Consider the following 21,374-nt stretch of genomic DNA (forward strand, 5'->3'; position numbering starts at 1 on the left):
ATTGGCGTCCACCCATCAACATTGGTGGTAACCACCTTTAGCTCTTGTACAATTTGTATAAAATAAAATAAAAATAAAATACTTTGAGACATCGGATCTAAGATCAAATGGTGAGTGGCTCTTTTGATTCAATTTTGACGATTGGATAGTAGGGGAAGCATAGATCTTCTATGTTGTTCGGGAAGTATAAACCTTTTACCTTTCATTTAATGAGATGGCAATGTTTGTCAAGTGAATGAAATGCATAGCTCATCCATTAGAAGTATAACAAAATCGACGATTTAGAATACATAAAAAGAAAAAACTTTTCAGGTGTGTTCAAAGCATACAGTAGTATTTTAATTTTATTTTTTGTGTACAATGGATTGAGCTAAAATTTTGGGTATCTATACAGTTTATCTTTGAGTACTTAAAAAAATTATAAATAAAGAAATGGACAAGCGAGAATAATCAAAATATCCCTTAAACTTCAGGTTATAGTTCAATTGAAATACTCCTAAAACTTTGAGAAAGATTACGTTATTTTAACTGGATTATTTGTTGATATTAGGAAAATTACCTACTACCGGAAAATAAATGCACAATTATTGCATTGACCATATTTTCCCTAATTTACACCTAGGTCCTATTTCTCTAAATTTTTATTCCAGTTTTTCCTTGAATTTGATGTCGATAACAATCCTTTTTTTAGTGTTTTTATTCTTGGGATATCTAGGGCCATAATATATCAGAAAAAAATATAAAAATAAAAGAAAAAAGATGATTGATGTTGCACCGAACTGGGAGAAAACTGGAACGCAAAAAAAAAAAAAAAAACCTTGGCGTAATTTTGGGAAAAAGTAGGCCATGCGGGAATATGACATTTGTTTTTCATATTCTTTACGTGTGTCCCAGAGAGGTGCAAACACCCTTTAAATTTGATCTCAATTTTATATTTAGAGAAAAAACTAAAAGTGGATGAAAAAAGTCCTTCCCACATATTCAAAATGACCAATTAATATCAAAATTGATAGAAACGTCATTCTCATTTTTTAGGAAATTTACTCTTTCATGGGAGTTTGGGAAATACAATCTTCCAACTCCCACTCGCCGCCCCACTCTCAGCATTTCCAGACGCCATCTAGGAGTTGCTACAATATCTAGGAAACCGTCAAATAAAATTTCAGTGAGCATTGATTTTCATGTATTATGTATCATATAGGATTCAAAGGAATGAAATCTTGGCGGACCCATTGAAAGAGATACTGATTCACATTAAAAACATCTGGTTGGATTGACCTTCCGCTGTAATTGTACCCATTCGGATCGGCCGAATTGGGTTGGTTGAATTCGCAATCCAACCAAAAATTAGATAGTAATAATAATAATAATAATAGTAATGGTGATAGTGATAGTAATAGTAATAGTGATAGTGATAATGATAATGATAATGATAATAATAATGATAATAATAATAATAATAATAATAATAATAATAATAATAATAATATTATTATTATTATTATTATTATTATTATTATTATTATTATTATTATTATTACTATTATTATTATTATTATTATTATTATTATTATTATTATTATTATTATTATTATTATTATTATTATTATTATTATTAAATGAGACACAAACATTAAATAAAACATCGTCCTCATCTATAATGCTATTTGATGATTTAAATAAGGGTGTGGTTTGTATAAGTTTGCAACCTTAAACAATCGAATTAAGGCGCACTTCTAAATTTTATCATAAGTATAATTTTGATATAAAATTTTTTAAGGATGGCTTGAGAATCTATTTTCATATCTAATTATAAATTTTAAGCATTAAAGTCCAAATCAAGCAATCTATAAGCACATAAAAATGTTGAAAATGGATGGCCTAAATAATATGTTGCAAAATACACTATTTCGTATACTCGATATCTTTTTTTCTTTTCATATTCATACATCTCGATGTCGAGATAATCAATTAGAAGGTTTTCCAACATAGGAGCAACTTTTTATGATGTATTTTTGAGATGCACCTTTAATTCTACATTTTAAGGTCACAACCTTTGTGAGTTGTTGACCCATATATAGATGTGTGTCCCCTCTTCCTGATCTATTTTTTCGATTGATTTTGGACCTAACTTTTTTAGAGTTTATTCTAACATGGAGATTATTAATATGTAAAAAGAAAAAGAAATAATAGAACTAAAAATTAATAATTTATTGAAGAAAATTTTTAGACCCTTGGTTTTTATTTATGTTTGAGGGACCAGCACTTTACATTTATCTTTAAGATGAATATTTTGCGCAGAGTGCAAATATAGAATTACATCCTTGGATGCATAAAACACTTCTCCTTTAAATAAAAAGTTGTGTTAGGGCGCTCACATTATAGAGCATTTTATAATTGTACTCAACAAATTTTGAATATTTATATAACATTATTTTGTAATACAATATTTTTTTAGTAAAGGTATTTTTTGTCATTAGGAGGGGTCTGACATCATCCACATGAGCATTAAATAACACTAGTACACTCCATGTCGATGATATCAAACCTCTTCTATTGACCACAATGCCTTTATTAAATAAATATTATATTATAAAATAAGAGTATATAAGGTTCAAAATTTGTTGAGTACACTCTATAATATGAGCGCCCAACATATTCCTTAAATAAATCATTAAAGAAACATTTTTATAGAAGGGGAATAAAAGCCAAATCTCAATCCTAAAAAGGAACTTGCCAAATCCAATTCGAGTTGGTGGCTTTTAAAAGCTCGACAACAACAAGTATGCAAAAATGCTTTAGAAAATTCAATCCAATATTCACGTGAGGGATGCACAAGGAATTTGTGTCAAGGGGTTGATGATGTATGTCTCAATAAGAATATATGTGGTCATGGGTTTGCTCCCCACAAACAGCGCTTTAGCTCAGAGGTAGATCACGTGACTTATGGCCACGTGGTCGTGGGTTTGATCCCCACGGAAGGCATTTTATCCCCTTATCGTTTCGCGATTAAGTTTTTTTATTATGTCCACCTATATAAGCGACAATTGATTGATAAATTCTTAATTTTTTTGAAACAATTGATAATTTAAATGGGTGCGGTTTGTATAGAGCCAAGGCCTAAACACTCAAATTTGAGCCACCTTCAAATAGTGTCGAGAAATGTGGTTTCAATACTGAAATACTTTGTGATAGCTCTAAAATATATTTTCATCTTTAATTATAATTTAGAGCTTCAAGAATAGTGTAGATCAAACATATCAATGAAAACTTGAAAATATTGAAAATTGACGGTCCAAAAATGAATTATAAGATGCACTATTTTCAAACTTGAAATCCATTTTTTTCTCATGTCCAAGCATTTTGATGTCGAGATGATCAATTTGAAGATATTTGGGCAACAAAACAACCTCTTGTAGTGAAATTTTGAAGGTGGGCTCTAATTTGATAGTTTAGAGCCTCGGCTCTATATAAACTTTTCCCTTGATAAATATTCCAATGAGTAAAGCAAAGCCATACAAAATACAAGCCAAGAGGCCATAAGAAATAGGAGAGAGGGACGCATGCAGGATAGACTATAAGGAAGAAGTGTTTTCAGCAAGTTCATCCACCACAATTCCTGTCTCGAATTGCACTTGATTTTTACCTCTTAGATGATGCAAATTTTTTTTAAGGGACACGAGGAGGATCACATTTGAAAAGTCCCCTTCTATAATAAGGTGAAGAACTCGACACACAAAATTTAAGGCCCAAGAATTCAGCTTTAAATGCTTCACACAAGGGTAATACCCCTCGTAGAGTCCAAATAATACTTCCTTCTCATCTCTCGACACACCTCTATGGCTAGCTCTAGAGCAATTGCTTCTGACACTCCCGTCAAAATTAAGTTTAAGCCATCCTCTCAAAGAGGTTTCGAGAGTGCTAATGGTTCGCGAGAATAGCCCGTTGAGTTGCCTTCTTCTGATGGTCATGCGGGTTTATTAGGTTTTCTCGCTAAGGACGGTGATGGAAAAGTAATTGTGGCGGCAGATGTTAGTTCCGAGAAATTTTCTCTTGAAGCGGATGTACTTTCAAAAAGGTGAGCTTCAAGAAGATTGCTATGTTCATGTGGCAGCAATTTCTGTCCCTTCCATTAATCCTCTTCCATCTGTTGGGTTTTTTGATGTAGAGAGAGGAAGTTGAAGGGGGTGTCTCTTATGCCAACTTTCTTTCTGGTTCTATTCCTTGTCCTTAAATAAAGTGGGTCACGTTTGGTGGTTTCCATTGGTGCACCTTCTTTTTAACCTGAAGATGCATCATCTTCTCTTTCGGTTTGCCGCAGCTAAGGGGTATACGAAGAAGAGCCGGTCTCAGTTCTATCCCTTGCTGATCGACCCCATAGCCATTAAGGTGATGATCCAGAAGAGCCTCGACTTCTTATTGAGAACAATCTTGCTGAGGTTAGCGACATTGCAGTTGTTGAAAGTCTAGAGGCTAGTGCTTTAGGGGGTGTGACTGTCATGGAGGAGGTTAGCGATGTGTTGCACAATGAGTTGGCCATAGTTGCCTCTCCTGCAGTCCAACCTTTATGTGGTGATCCCAACAGTTCGAGCTCTTATACATCTTCTTGACGCTGATGATGAATCCTCTTTGGTGGCGAAGATGGTGATGAATATGGGGATGAAGGACGTGCCTATTGCAGTGGTGATGGCAGAGATCAAAAAGCGTCGGGATGCCAAGAAAGTGGTGGAGGAAAAGGTGGAGACCCCTCTGGTTTCTGCAAAGAAAAGAGATAGAGACGTCGTGGTTGCTCCCATTTCGAAGGGTAAAAGGACGACATCTGTTAAAATGGAGAAGGTCTTCCACATAAGGGTGCGTTCTTAGGCTAGATTGGAGGCTCGTGGGGTCCCGAAAGGAGGGTATGTGGTGGCTGCCTTCCGCGAACCTGTGATGGTGGATATTGATTCATCCTCTTCTTCCATTGCTGACGATGATGAGCTCGATGAGGTGTTGAAGAATATTTTCTTCGGTGAGGATCCTTGTGGACCAGGTTCCTCTTCTTTCCCCTTTCTTTCTTTTTAATGAATATACTTTCGTAGAATGTTAGGGGGTTAGGTGACCCTTGTAGGAGAATGGATGTTTTTTTTTTTGTTTCGAAATGTTTACCTGTTATTTTGGCATTATAGAAGACCAAACTTCCAAGTCCTAGTCTCTCTGGGCCTAAGGAAGTTTGGGGCTCAGGTGCGGTTTATATTTGTGGGTTGGATGCGGTGGGTAATTCAGATGGAATGTGGATCCTGTGGGACCCGCTGGTGGTCCAAAATTTCGAGATAGTTGTTAAAGACAACTCTTTACTTTTGGGTTTCAATGGCCCTCCTTTGGAATTTTCTTGGGGTTTGTTTAATGTGTATGAGCCTTCTGTTTCTTCTTTAAAAACTGCTTTTATTAATTCGATGAATGAGGTGATTCGAGCCATCCGTTATCCTGTGGTGATAGGAGGGGGACTTTAATCTTATTAGGTGGCCATATGAGTCCCTGGTACGCTACCCAATTAATTCTTCTAAAAGGAATTTTAATTGTTTCATTGAAAGTAATGCTCTCATGGATCCTCCTACTATTGATTCTATATATACCTGGTCTAATTATAGCATTGCCCATCTGGCAATGTCTAAATTAGATAGGTTTTTGTTGGCTCCGGAGTGGGTGGAGGTCTTTCTGCTTGTCTCAGTCAAAGCCCTGGTAAGGTTGTCCTCTGATCACCTTTCAATTTTGTTGAATACGGGTTCCCTCAGGGGTGGGTCAAAACCTTTCAGATTTGAGGTTAGCTAGCTTGAAAATGCAGATGTTGTTGAGCTTATTAAAAGGACCTGATCGAATACTGTAGTAGTGGGCTCTTTGGATTTCCAATTACACAATAAATTGTTAAACATCAAACACAAATTGCTTGGATGGCAGAAAGATAACAAGGTCGATCTCAAGGCTAAGATCGATGGGATCCTAACTGAGATCGAGTTGCTCGATGTTAATACCCAGGCCAGTGGTGTTTTAACCGAGAAATTGACGTTGGAACGAAGGGTTAAGCTTCAGGAGCTAGAGGAGTTAAGAAGATCAAATGAACTTTATTGGAAACAAAAATCAAGGAATAAATGGTTGAAGGAAGGTGACCTTAACACTAAGTTCTTCCATACTATAGCTAGTAATAGAAGGAGACAGAATGACATCTCGGATTTGTCTATCCCTGGGGTAGATCCTGAGGATAATGTTGTCATGGAAATGAGTGTCATCAATCATTTTGAAAAATCTTTTGCTAAAGAGGTGGTAATGATATCTAGTTTTCCGAATGTTCTTTTTAAGATGCTAAATGAAGAGAGGAAATGCTTTCTGGAGAGGGAGATCAATATGCAGGAACTGCATCATGCGTTCTTTACTTGCCTGAAGATAAGGCACCGGGCCCTGATAGCTTCCCTCTGGGTTTTTTCTATAAATTTTGAAATCTTACTAAAGATGATTCGTTGGATGTCGTTATAGAGTTCATGATCAGAGGCTATATGTTCAAGGGTATCAATTCCACTCTATTGGCATTGATACCTAAAAAATCAATGATTAATGCGCTCTCTGATTTTAGGCCTATCAGCTTACTTACAAGTGTTTACAAAATTATTACCAAGGTCCTTGCAGAACGACTCAAAGAAGTCCTTCCTCTCATTATTTCATCTACACAGTGTGCCTTTATTCAGGACGGCCAAATTACTGACAGTGTGTTGTTAGCACAATAATGTATTCACTTACGAGTTCTTAGCAAGATGGCGGGCATCCTACTAAAACTTGATATGGAAAAGGCCTACGATAGAGTGGAGTGGAATGTCGTGCTAGAGATACTCAATAAGATGGGGTTTGGAGCTCATTAGAGAAGCTAGATTTATGGATGCCTATCTTCTGCCCATTTTTCAGTTTTATTCAAAGGTAACCCGATTGGATTTTTTAATGAGACTAGAGGTTTACGTCAAGGCGATCCTCTGTCTCCTTTCTTATTCACAATTTATGTTGAATGTTTCAATATGATGCTTAGCAGAGTGGAGAATACGGGGGCTTTTGCGGGTTTCCAAATTGCAAACTTAGATATATCTGTCTCTCATTTACAGTATGCTAACGACAATTTAATTTTTATTGATGCTGACACAATACAAGTGAGGAATGTGACTAGATTATTGTAAATCTGTGAAGTAACTTTGGGATTAAAAGGTAATTTTCATAAGTCCTTAATGGTGGGGTATCAATTGTAGCGAGTCAATGGTGTGTGATCTGGCTAACATGATGGGTTGTAGAATTGATTTTTTCCCAATTACTTATTTAGGGTTACCGATTTCAGATTCAAAATTATTTATAGCAGTTTGGGATAAGGTGATTGAGAGAGTACAAGTCAAGATTGATCTTTGGAAGTATAAATACTTGTCTTTGGGGGGAAGGGTGATCTTGTTAAGGTCCTGTCTGGCGAATCTTCCTGTGTATCAGATATCGATTGTTCATATGCCAACATCAGTTGCAAAAAGAATCGAGAAGATGATGAGGAACTTCCTATGGGGTTCGAGTGAAGAGAGTAGGAAGTATCATTTAGTAAGGTGGGATAGAGTTTGTACACCTAAGAGTGAAGGTGGTTTGGGGATCCGAAATATGAGGAAGTTTATCCAGGCCTTGTTATGCAAATGGTGGTGGCGTAGTTTACATTTAAATGATTGTCTCTGGTATCAAGTACAATCATCTAAATATGGGATGGATAGGTATAACATGTGGTTAGGGGGTGGTAAAGGAAAGAAGGTATCTTATATGTAGCGGGCCATCTCAAATTGTAGGCCTATGATCACGGGCTATTTTAGATGGAATGTGTGTGGTGGTAGTCAAGTCTTGTTTTGGCACCATAAATGGCTTGGGGAATATCCTCTAAAATCTGTTTTTCCTGACCTTTTTAGGATTGTATGTAGCCCTAATCATAATATTAGTGATGTTGTTGAAATGCGAGGTCAGATGTTCTCATGGGACATCCCCCTTATGTACAGACGTTTGAACAACGTGCTCCTGTCCCAATGGTGCGTATTGATGGAATTGTTGGATAAAGTTTATATTTATTTAGGGTCGGAAGATATATTGGTTTGGGAGATTGAAAAGGATGGTATGCTTTCTATTAAATTATGTTATAATCTTTTCTTCCATGACAGATGGAGATGGTCTTCTCTAATATTGTACAAATTTGAAAGTGGCCAATACCACATAAAATATAAGTCTTTATCTAACTAGCCTCGCAAGACAAAATCTTGACCGTTGATAATTTGCAAAAAAAGGTTAAGTTTTTAACTAATGCTTGCTTGCTCTTTAAAAAGGAAGGGGATTTAGTTGACCACCTGTTGATTCATTGTCCCTTTACTCTGAGGATTTGGCAATGGCTAATTGGTGAACTCGGATTCTCACTAGTATTGCCTCAAAGGGTAGTTGGGATAGTCTCGTAATTCGGTATTCCGTCCCTCCCCAAGGTAGGAAGTACGATTTGGAAAATAGCAAAAGGAATGATACTTTAGGAGGTTTGGAATGAGAGAAACAGAAGAACCTCTGAAGATATGGCAATGCTAGTTGATAAGCTTATTCATTTAATTAAGCTTTCAATTTGGTCTTCTCTGTTTGTGGCCAAGCAGGAGTGGGGTATTACTAAGATTGATGTCATGATAAATTTGTCAAACCCTTTCTCTATGGGTTTTAAATCGAACAAGCCTAAAGGATTGTGGCATGCTCCACCTCTAGGCAGTTTTAAGTTAAACTTCGATGTCAGTTCTTTGAGGAATCTGGGACCAACAAGTATAGGGGGCATTGTATGTGATTGTTGTGGGAATGTTTTGTTTACATATGCAAGCCCAATCGGTGTTGCCACGACTAATTATGCGGAACTTGCTGCTTTGCTAAAGGGAGTGGAAAGTTTCACCGGGAGGAATTTTGGTACAAACTTGCTGATTGAAGGGGATTCTTTAAATGCTATCAGATGGTGCAAGAAGGAACAGAGGGTACTGTGGGAATTACGGTCTTTATGGTTACAGATCTTGAATGTGATTGCCAACTTATCCGTTTCTTTTTCCCACATTTATCGAGAAGCAAATAGTATCTTTCTTCTTTTACTATTTCTAATGATGTAATCTATTTTTAGCCTATTAATAAAGAGATTGAATATTAGTCCCAAAAAAAAAAAAAGGTCTTTTTATCCTCAAAAGATTACCAAAATTATTAAGGAAATCGTCGCCCTGGGCATGTTTAAAACTCTCCAAGGCTCTGGCCCACTCTATAATAGATTTTAAAATAGCATACCTTCCGGATATGCCACAAAGTTCCTGCCAATTGTTATCCTCCATAAAATCATACCTATCCTATTAGAAGGCATAGAACTCATTTACACAAAAAGTTATGAGATGGTATCCGACATATAACCCAGAGGCACTGTAGTTTAGAGGAAACCCACCTCCATAATGAAGAAGCATAATCACAATGCAACAAGAACAAATGGGCAATAGTTAAAAATTAATTTTTAAAATTGCACCACCAAATTTTTAATTAAAAAAATTATATTTCTTCCTAAACAATAACACACATGGTAAACCATAAGCTAGTGTTAGGCAAACTGGGTCGGTCTTCCTCAAACTGTCATAATAAATAATGCGAATATCACATTTTGAAGGCCAGTCCAAAACCTTATTTCTATAAAAAAAAGTCCCAAACCTTAATCTGTCAAAAAAATCTTCCTGGAGTGTCGGACAATTTTTTTTATGTTGCCTTGATCCTTATTAGCATCTAAAGAGATGGTCATTTGCCACACCGCCCACAAAGCCAAGCTGAACTTTGCCCACAAAATGTGGACTCTCGATCAAGTGATGAGGCTCATGGACCATGTCCTGGATTTTGGGTGCGTCTTTTCGGCTTCTTTTTCCATTCACATCAATGGATTGCTACTTCTTTACCTTTCTTGATGGGCCTTTGACATGGGGTCTTCCTTTCTCCTATCTCGTGGGCTTATACACTTCTAGAGCTCAGCCAAGCACATCCCACCTCCAATACACAACTTGGTGTTCTGTGATTCCCACTATCTCTAAGCCTGAGAACCTTTGGCTCTTCATTAGGTGTTTCAAACTCTCCACTAGTTAAAGAGCAAACATGGCAAAAACTGAGTCCATGGGTGTAGGTTTGTGCCTCTCTCCAATATGTCAAAAGCTATGCTAAGCACACCGATTGTACCAAAGACGAGTTACCCATCAAATATTGGGCCACCTGCTCTGCATAGGTAAACCTAGAAAGCCCTCTGGGATGGGTTGTTGAAAAGTTTGAAGAGAGAGTTAGTGCTGCTGCTTTTGTCCTTTGGTTAAGGCAAACTTACCCAATATTCTTAATGAAACCCATTTCAAAAGGTTCCCTACCAAGTGGTTTTCAAAGTCCCCATTTGAAACCTCACATACTCGAGGCCTATTGGAGGGGATGCAAAAAAATTACAACCCCAAGCTTTACTCTGTGGCCTCGAAGTGTTCGACAGAGATTGGAGCTGAACAGAAGAGTGCTCAAATAAAACATATAATTAATTCCTCCCGTTGAAATTCCTTCAGGCACTCACTCGTGCAGAAAGCAAATGTTCTATGGATTCTCTAAACCAAAGCAGGACCCACAAGATGCATTTTCAGTTCAGCCTCCTAAGGAGGCATTTTGCTTACCACACATCCTTTATAACAAACCCCACCTTTTTGCATAACATTTTTGTATTTACACACATAATCCAATGTTTTGTTCAGACTAAGACAAATGAGTTATTTCATCAAAAGGAGTCCTTTACCCTCTCCCCCATGCATCCAACAAGTAGAGCAATTGAATCAAAGAATTGGCCAGGGGGATAAGGCTAGATTGATATCTTTTCTTTTATAAAATATTTTCAACCATCAACCTACCTGCACTTGAGGGGAGAAGTAATATTGAGAAACACGAAACCTTTGGATTCAAAACCAATCTCATCTCATAATAGCATTTTTAAATGAATAATGCACAATTTCATTTCCTCTGCCATTTATAGAAACTTGGCTGCTGGAAAAAGAAATACTGATACCTTATTCTGCAAAGTCATTGTTCCATTGGCTAAGTTTCTAATGAAGCTCTTCAAAATGGGACTGAATACAATAAGACCATCTGCCTTTGGTACAAGAAGGTCATTTTCCCAATCAGATGTTAAATGAGGCAGCTAAGTGAGCCACAAAGTTCTAAAAGAACTTTCTTGGACTTGTAGAACAATGCACCCCAGGCCACCCAACCTCACATCTGACACCTGAAGATTATTGTGACCTTTTGTACCTAAGGTAAATGATCTTTTTGCATTTTTTTTCCTTTCAAATTGTACCATTCATAGATTTCAGTCCTGATCTCCTATAGCCAACACACAATAACGTCTAATAGGAGGAAAATCGCAGTACCACTAGAACTTGCAAAGCACAGACCACTATTTAGAAAATATTTACATACATCCAGTCCACTGTCCCTTTTTTTTTAAATATTGAGAGTGGAAACATGCGCCTGTCCCAAGGAATTCAGTTCACAAACATACTCCATTTCGGAGCTCCAAAATACTTAGAAATCAGCAACCAAACGCACTTTTCCATCTTCAGCCATGTGCCCATGAATCCATCTTTTCAACATCTCCAGAGCAGCCTTGGGCTGATCCATTGGAACCATGTGACCGGCATCATGAACCTGAAAAAACATACTTCATGAGAAACAGAAGGGATGGGGGAGGGGGGGGAGGGACAGGTGACAGGTGGAGGAGAGGGACCTTAAGGAAACTTAGATTCCCATAGGTTTTTAATTGTCCTGCTTCTGAGCCATCAACCACGAAAGGAATAGTGGATGACGCAACAAACTGCTGCTGACCTGACCATTCCATGGAATGCACCCATCGCGAATTTCCTAAAAAGAAAGAGCACAACTCTTTCAAATTGTTCCCTAATGAATGTTATACACCAAAATAAAAAATCTCCAAAATATCAGTTTACGAGTACTTCAAATTATGCATTAAATGCCTATCATAGACGAAAAGCAAAAGTTAATCTCCAAAATATCAATTATGAGTGCTAGATTGAACAAGTTGGCTAACAAACACGTCGGAAGGATATATGCAATGTAGGAGACCATGCTTACCAAGCCAATTGCATATAAGGTCATATTCGCCAGCATACACAAGCAACTTGACTCCATCCTCTAGTAGTGCAGGGATACCAACTTCAAGGTTCCTCATCCAGTCTGTAAGCATGGCTTCATAAACAGTGGGGCTACATGACACAAATTGGATATCCCCAACTCCAAGAGCATCCCTAACAGATTTCTTATTTAAAAATTTCTCCATATTCGAGAAATCATAGCAAAGGCTCCCTTCACACTGCTTCCTTATGTCATAGTACTGTTTGAAACCATTGAAGGAAACAAAGATTAGCATTGAACTCCAGAGAATCACACGACAAAGCAATTATAGGCATGATATAAAAGACCACCAGCAATGCTGGTCGGTGATTAGAAATTTTAAGGGCCAACTCGGTTCTCATTCAAGTCAGCCCAGAGACCCTGAGGTTACGGGGGAGAACTTCAGAACCACCCCTCAGCCTACCCTCTTATCTCAATTTTCTTTGTCAAAAAATAACCAGTCCGACTCGGGACACACCCAAGTCGGGCTGGGTCACTTGGGCTTGGGACTCTGGCGACTCCTAACCAAGTCCCATGGCTTTAGAAACTGATGCATACTTACATTTGTTTTTCCGACAATCCCCATGATTGAATTAAAGATGGAGTTGCAAACCAGATATGATGCTAGGCAGGAGATGGTCCCCTGAGTTCCTAAAAAGAACAAACAGACCACATTCAAATACCCATTTCAGGAACCTTCATAGACAGGCATTACTGGGTCACTTAGAAGCCAAATGCACTTTTCAGTTAAGAAAATCTCAACAATCATAAAGCAACATTTTTATGCATGAAATTTGTTTCATCGTATGCAGCCAGAAGCAAGAGATAAGTGCAGATAGTCACAGTAGAAGCAGGTAGCTTCAAGAAATTAAATTAGAAAAGAAATAACGACTTTAACAGAAAATAAAGAACGTAAATATAATAAGCTAGCCAAATCAATGACATGATCATGCAATGAAAAGGACTCTAGGAAAATAAACTACCAACTCAAGGGGATCAGGATATCAGTAAAAGTGGAGCCTATATGGGTGATTACTGTTTTAACATGAAATGGAGTTCATTTGGTCCAACCTCTGCTGCAGTTTCCTTTTGACAACTAGATGCCCCTGTACCACCGAGTAATATATCTCAATGAAATTAAATGTCTGCAAAATATGGTGTAAATGTAATATGATGTCCACATACAAATGTTTGAGAATGAGAATATAGGTTGTGGAATTGCTGCACTGGAGGGGGCTTCTTCTAGTCGAAGCAATGAAAACACTGATTTTTTTTTTAATAAACAGAATGATTTATATGAACGGACAAATTTCTTTTGGAGTTTTGGGCTAGCAAGAAAGTTATTCCTCAAACTTGGAATAATTCTTTCTTCATATGGTTAGAATCGATTTGGAGTCTGGAGTTCAACAATCAGTGGCTTGGATCGATGAATCTAACAAATGCTTCTTCCCCAAACTCTTTTTTCGATAACCAAAAACGTAAAAAGAACTTGAACAAACAAAACATTCCCCAACAGGCAGTCCCTTTCCAAATGATCATAATTTATAACTGCCAATACATCATGATAAGGTACCACCCTTCCTCCTTGATACAGACACAAACAATAACAATTACTAGTACATTATTAGTGCTGCTACTAAAACGCAGAGCCTTCTGCCCTCTTCTGTTTACAGAATTCCAATTCAAAATCGCTGACAACCATTTTCGCTTACTGTATTTAGCACATGATCCTTTTAAAATGTCTTTTTTACATTTGATATCAGATAAATCTTTAGCTCTTTCTTGCTGTGTCTATTACACTTAAGTGGTAGTTATCTCTTACTATTTCTACAAGTTATTACCTCCACGTTCCTTACTAGATGATTGCAAAACGAATAATTATTTCTTTGTTTCTATCTTATCAAGTTGGTAAATGTGCATGGACTTTTCCTCATTGTCTTTTTCTCTTTCTTCCTTTATATAATTAGCAGAACACATGTGCCCGGTGTCAGATATTAAGAAACCACATTGGTATATGAACAAATGTCTAGCACTATAACTTAAACAAAGTCCATCTCAAAAGGATGAATGATTCATAGAAAATAAAATAAAATTACCGCAGAGTTTTATCGCCAATTCACATGCTGGTAGGAACCTATTAATTCTCTTATAGTCGGATTCTTGGATGAGTCCCATTTCAAGAGCATAATCAGTATATGCTCTGTACTGAATGGCAGGGTCTGTGAGTCCATTACCGATTGCAAATCCCTGCAATTTATCTGTTTGTTTTGCTTCAACTCAAGAGAACAAGAAATAACAAAAAAAGCAAAAATTTGTATCCACTGATAAAAGTGACATACCTTCAAATTTATATGAATACCTTCTTTAGCTTTGTTTCCTTGATGAACACGACTAGCAAATGCCGGAATGTAATGTCCTGCATATGACTCACCAGTAATAAACAAATCATTCTTTGCATACTGAGGATGTTCCTTGAAGAAGGCCTGTTGTAAAAGTACATGAACAAGAAGCAGTATAAGCATAAGTCCTCAATAAATACACAACTCCGAACTTTCCTCTTGTAATCCAAAAGAATGCTGGCAATACTTTGATTTTTAGAACAATGAGGATTTACATGGAGCCTCTCTCTTTCAGAAGTAAATGAGTAAAATTTGATGGAGAAAACAAAAAAAATAAATTGTATAGGAAATTATTGTTGCTTGGATAAGTCAGGTAAAGACAATGAAACTCATATCAGTAAAAATGAGATGCTGATTTAATTAATGCAGAAGGGATATAATTCAAAATGAATACATTCACGAGAATTTAGGTGTAGCACCAATAGGAGATAAGATGAGAAAAAGTAGACTTAGGTGGGCTAGCCATGTACAACACAGACCCAGTACAACACCTGTTAGGAGGTGCGAGTTAGTTCAAGTGGAAGACTCAAAAGGGACAAGGGGTAGGCCCAAAAGGACATGGTTGGAAGTGGTGAGAAAAGGTATGGGAACTTGTCGCCTCACTGAAGGTATGGCCCTTAATAAAACAAAATGACGGATCAGGATTCATGTAGCCGACCCCAACAAAGGCTCTAATGATAGTGATGAGTATTGGTTGTTTTTCTTTTTGTAGAGTGAGATGAGATTATATTCTTGGCAAATCATCCATGGCATAGACCCAAAGGCCCTTACCAGGATATCTCCTTACATTAGGTAAACCCCAGCCACTTTCCCCCCCCCCCCCCGCTACCTTCCTGGGGTAACCCCTATTAAGCCCTATCCTTAAAAGTTGAATCCCTGGCCAGCCAGAGGGTACAAACTACCCAGTCCCCCACCTAACCAAAATATTATGACCAAGATGAACACAAAATCAGACAGAACATAGGAGTTGACGTCCAGAATCTCCAATATCTAAGAAAAATCCCCTGTTAGACCCCAGGAGAAACCATCAGATATACCATAATCTTGTTTAGCCCATCATAGACAGATATGGATGGCACTACCAGCCCCTGGATCACACCTTGGTCCTCAGGCTACACTGCTGGCATGGTTTTGCAGCCCAGCTCAACACACTCCCTCTCACCTCCTCAAACAAGTATCAAATCCAGTGGAGGTCCCAACTATCAATATGGGAGAAGAAGTTCTAGCAGAAAGCTGGGCCCTCTCAAGATTCTCTCCGGTCGGTTTCTTCCCCCTTCGAGAAATGACACCAGAGGAATCATGGAATGGGGCAGAAACCTATGGAAGCCACCTCAAATTTTTTGCAGACCCTATAGAAGGAGGTGCAGGGTGCTCTTAGTTCAGAAACTTAATAATTCAAATGGGTGAGACTTGAGCTGTGGCCATGGACCCTTCCGTGGGAGCTTCAAGGATTAAGAAAATGTGGATTAATGTAAATGGGATCTCACTGCACGCTTGGCACATCAACATTTTCAAGTTCCAAACATATGGGCAATCCATGGGGGGGTTCCAAGAAGGTGAATGGGAGCTCCTTCGGCTCTCTTCACCTGATCCCAGGTTCCATTGACCAGTTTTCATTCCTGATCCACATCTCTAATGATTACTAGAAGCTCTCTTGAAAACCCAAACTTCAAGAGTGAGGAATACAAGAGTGGCCGCGAGGAGCATAATCCAGACAGCAAGCAAACAGAGGTCTGGAAACAAAACAAACACCGAATTTTGGGGGCCAAAATTGCTGTGGGAGAAAGGATGTCATCTTAAGCAATGCTAACGGAAGAAAGAGGTAGATCCCAAACATACAGCAATCCCAGATGAAAAATCATCATGTCAAGCCAAATTTAAAACTCAAGACGAAAAATATTTGTTCAAAGTTCTGTTGATTCCCACAAGATTCAGTGTATGAATTCAAACAATATTTCATATTCCAGGTCTAATCTAGAAAACCTACCCCTTGGTCTCACCCACATGGTGAAATACCAGGCATCCAGTTTGCAAGATAACAGCATCTCACCCTGCAGTACCCTGCCAAACTCAGAAAATCTTACATGCACCCCTAGAAACCCACTTTATCTTAACATTATATTGTCAACTTTATTCCAAGGGAAAAAAGAAAAGAAAAGAATGGAGTGGAATTATAAAGCTAGAACACAAAAAAGTGATCAGTTAATGGGAAAAAATAGTTCCAATTTTAATTGGCTTCCAACTTATTGGAAATTTCTTATGTATTACTGTACTCCTTTTTCTACACCACAATTATTTCTGATTTCCCATTATCCATGTTGATATATATCTGTCCTCTTTTTTGGAACTAAATTGAACCTGGATCATTCTTATTAGTTTGTTGCGAACGTTGTATGCATATATGAAACATATTTTCAGTTCTGGTGTAGAGAAGATCGCGTATAGTTTGCCATTAGTACGAAGATGTTCAATAGATTTTCTTTCAAAAAAATGATGCGCATGCTAAACATTTGAACATGTCTCGTGACAAGATTCAGTACCTGCAAGAAGTCATATAGATCATCACTGACTCCTTTCTCATTGTGGCGAAGGTCTCTTTTGTCTGTGGTGTAGCTAAAACCAGTTCCAGTTGGTTGGTCGACATATATAAGATTTGACATCTGCAAAAAGAAACGAATAAGATGCCGAATCTTTCTACCACAGGAAAAAGTAAATGAGAGATTATGTCTGAGCAGAGATTCTGATATGAAAGAATCAACATCTACATATTCACATTGCTTTAATATGGAATAAAATTGCTTTAATATGGGATAAAATAAAAAGCATTTGCTATCAGAGAAACATACATATAGAAAGCAATGCAGAAAATAAAGCTGCCTTAGACTCTTAGATAATTCAATGTTAAGGAGCCCACTATTCAATGATGGCATACGGGCACATATAGTTGGAAGTCAGACAAGCATTTACTTCTGTGACTCCTCAATTTCATAGGTCTAAAAAACTTCTAGGTTTTTGGCTTCATTGTCCATGGTCACTACATGTCAATAAGCAAAATTTGTTTAACCATAGAACACCAATTTCTTAATGTTGATTGCTACAGTAATAAAAAATATGCCCAAACAGCATTTCTCAAAGAGTCACCATTTGGTGTCTTATTAGAAATTCTCTTTGCAAGATGCCATGTCATGTCAGGAACAGCAATTTTTAAATAGTTAATACAATAGCATGGAATAACATATATAGATTGAATTGAAGAACACAAGTAAGACTGAAGAAAATTAATCACCATTGTCTACACATAAAACATAAGGATGCCAGAATCAAGTCCATCAAATTAAGCATCAGTTGAAAATGCAGTGGACATTGCTATTCCATTGTGCATCTCTTGACCTTCTAGAATAATAAGCATAAGCATTAAGCCACATCGAAAACAGCTCAAATGATGATGAAACTATAAACCCAACTCAATTGTAAGTGCAAAAATGTTTCCAAAATGAAGACAGTGCCCTAGAACTTGAAAACCGACAAAATAGGTCATAAATTTGAATGACCATTACATTTCGCTCATGTATATGACAAGAAGAACAAAACATTAATACCTTGTCCCAACCATAGTCATTCCACAAAAGGGATAAGTTCTTTGCTATACTGAATGGCCCATTTTCGTAAAAAACCGCTAACTCGCTGCTGCATCCAGGACCTCCAGTCAACCATATGACAATAGGATCGTCCTTGCTACCCCGGGATTCAAAGAAGAAGTAGAACATCCTACAGATAGAAAAGGAAACTATTTTAAAATAAGCAAAAGGAATATGCAATTCATGGCTCAAGAGGTGCTGAAGAAAATAGAAAAGAAAAACAAAAGGCCAAATGTTATGGCCACATTACTATGAAAATGTAGCCCATTTGGACACAAATCGAGGTGAGCAACTCAAAGCGAAACTTTAAAATTTCCATTTAAACCATGTGCAATGCGAATTTCGTGTATTTAAGAATGGAGAAGCTCTATGTTTGCCTTTCTTTTATATATATATATATATATATATATATATATATATATATATAGAAAAAGTTTATATAAGGTTGCAACCTTAAAATGTCTAACTACAGATGCACCTCAAAAATCCACGGAAAAAGTTGTTTTAATGTTGGAAAAACCTTCTGATTGAACATCTCGACATCGAGATGTATGAATATGAAAAATAAAAAGATTTTGAGACTCATAAACAGTGCATCTTACAACATATTATCTAGACCGTCCATTTTCAAAATTTTCATATGTTTATAAATCTACTTGATTTTAACCATTTTTAGAATTTAAAATTTTATAATTAGATATAAAAATAGATTTTGAGATAATCCTAAGAATATTTTACATCAGAATTATATGTTATGATAAAATTTGAAGGTGCGCCTTAATTGGATTGTTTAAGGTTGCAACCTTATGGAAACCAACCTAATGGAAACCACACCCATATATATATCTTTATATATATATAGGAAAACTCTTCCCAATGCCTATAGGCGGAAATGAACACATCACCATCCAAACTTCATCGTACGGTCACAGTTGTCCTGTAGTATTTCAATTTTCATTTTTTTTCTATAAATCCAAATTACTTGAAATTTGGAGCGTGTGTACATCTTAGGGAGGCACACCTAATAAAAATATGAAAAGAATAATTCGCAAACTATAAATTGATCGATATACCACCAAAATCTTTCTAGGGTATTTTGATCAATTTATATTTTGCGAATTATTTTTTTCGTATTTTTATTAGGTGCGCCTCACTAAGACATATACACGCTCCAAATTTTTGATCATTCCTATTAGTAAAAAAAAATGAAAATTGAAATATAACTGGATAACTGTGACCGTGCGATGAAGTTTCGATGGTGATGAGGGTAGGCAAAATCACTATTCACTTTCGCGTATTGACGTAGATATATATATATATATATATATATATATATATATATATATATATATATGAGTGCGGTTTGTATAGAGCCGAGGCTCTAAACAATCAAATTAGAGCTCAGCTTCAAATAATGTCGAGAAATATGATTTCAATGCTGAAATTTTTTGTGATAGCCTTAAAATATATTTTTATATTTAGTTACAAAATTTAAAGTTTAAAAAATAGCGTAGATCGAGCAGATCTATGAAAACTTAAAAATCTTGAAAATTGACAGTCCAAAAATGCATTACAAGATACACTATTTTCAAAACCTGAAATCTATTTTTTTTTCATATCCATGCATCTTGACGTGGAGATGGTCAATTTGATGATATTTGAACATCAAAACAACCTCTTCTAATGAAATTTTTGAGGCATGCTCTAATTTGATTGTTTAGATCCTAGGCTCTATATAAACTTTTCTGTATATACATATATATATATATATATATATATATATATATATATATATCGAGGAAGGCCTTAAGCGTAAATGAACAGTGATTTAGCATATATATATATATATATATACTTTTTTCTTAGGATAAAGAAATCAAAGCTATGTTTTTAGGTGGAGTTGCCAAAAAGCCGGCCCTAACTGAAAGGAGTGACATACCTATTTTGTCAAGGTTTAATAAGGAAACAAAATGAATAGAAGTCAATTAGGAAAGCAATTCATAATGAATTTCGTGAAGTAGGGAAAGAATCCACAATGGAGTGACTGATAAACATCTGATCATCAATCAACCAAAAAAACTGTGCATCGTGCTTGTCACATAAATGAAAGATGGTAGTTTCACCCCATATGAAGAAAAGTACCTCATCCAAAAAAGGATCAAGCAAACCAGAAAGGGAAAATAGGGAATTGCAAATTGCAATATCAGACAGAAGAAAACAATAAAAAAGAGGAAAGTAGAGAAACGATGAATGGTGCGTACTTGGCAGCATGAGTGTGCTGAAGGCTGTAGTATCCGGCATGGTGACCTAGCTCTTCAACAGACACAGCATCCCCCACAATTCCAGGCCATACGAACCTCTTCTCTACAAGGCGTGGCATAGAAGCCCCCACTTCATGAGGCTCAGGCTCTGCAACAGAGGGTAAGAGGTTCAATTCCCTTATCAATTTCTCTGCATGAGGACGCGGAAAACTCGCATCTGAAGGGAGGCTAAGATCAAAAGCTGAAGAAGAAGAACGCAGGAGAAGGAATAGAGAGAGAAAGAAAGAAGCAAGAGTGAGGGCTCCTCTGGTGCCCATTGGGAAAGCAACTTGATTTCAGTTTTGATTTTTAGAGTGAGAGAGAGAGGAGCGCTTTGGTATATGCTTTATAGGAGCCAGAGAGAGATCGTCGCAACTCACAACTAACAATCCTGGTAAATCGGGAGTGAAACAGAAAAAGGGGTAGTGTACAAGAAAGATACGAGGGGCAAGTTTTAATGGCTTGAACCTTGAAGGTAAGATAAGGGCAATAACCGAGAGAGAGAGAGAGAGAGGAGATTTTGGGAGACGCAAAAGAGCGACGGTTGATGCAAATAAAATTAGGGTTATTTTAAATTTTTTTTTTTATTTTTATTTTTTTTATTATTTTTTTTGTTTTTTGAGTGAGCTAAGATAATTGGTATCAAAACAAGTTAGATCTGAGCAAATTAGATCTACAAAGAGCAAGTTAGATTGAGCAACTAACATCCAGAGATGTCTGGTTTGTTTTACAATGCCACTAAAAGGTAATCATCTTCCTGCTGTAGATGATCATTGGATAGAATCTATAGAAAATTTGACTGAAACTATAGAAAATTT

General features: G+C 36.8%; 1 protein-coding gene across 2 annotated transcripts; it reads right to left on the bottom strand.

Moving 5' to 3' along the window:
- Nucleotides 1-11,468: 11,468 nt before the first annotated feature.
- On the bottom strand, nt 11,469-20,875 carry LOC18441094 (serine carboxypeptidase-like). 2 transcript variants are annotated; one of them, XR_016059811.1, is made up of 9 exons: nt 20,518-20,875; nt 18,218-18,386; nt 17,159-17,278; nt 14,559-14,702; nt 14,316-14,477; nt 12,782-12,870; nt 12,181-12,439; nt 11,816-11,949; nt 11,469-11,736 (listed from the first exon to the last, which is right to left on the bottom strand). XR_016059811.1 is itself a non-coding variant. In XM_006851227.4 (9 exons), exons 1-9 carry the CDS (start codon nt 20,832-20,834, stop codon nt 11,614-11,616), a joined length of 1,506 nt encoding a protein of 501 aa, XP_006851290.2. In that variant the 5' UTR covers nt 20,835-20,875; the 3' UTR covers nt 11,469-11,613. The 2 variants fall into 2 exon arrangements, 1 of the variants encoding a protein (XP_006851290.2); XM_006851227.4 differs by having other exon boundaries at nt 14,316-14,466.
- Nucleotides 20,876-21,374: the final 499 nt, after the last annotated feature.

The sequence above is a fragment of the Amborella trichopoda genome, chromosome 7, assembly GCF_054954075.1.
Source record: "Amborella trichopoda isolate Santa Cruz 75 chromosome 7, AtrichopodaSantaCruz75HAP2 v2.0, whole genome shotgun sequence".
Lineage (NCBI taxonomy): Eukaryota > Viridiplantae > Streptophyta > Magnoliopsida > Amborellales > Amborellaceae > Amborella > Amborella trichopoda.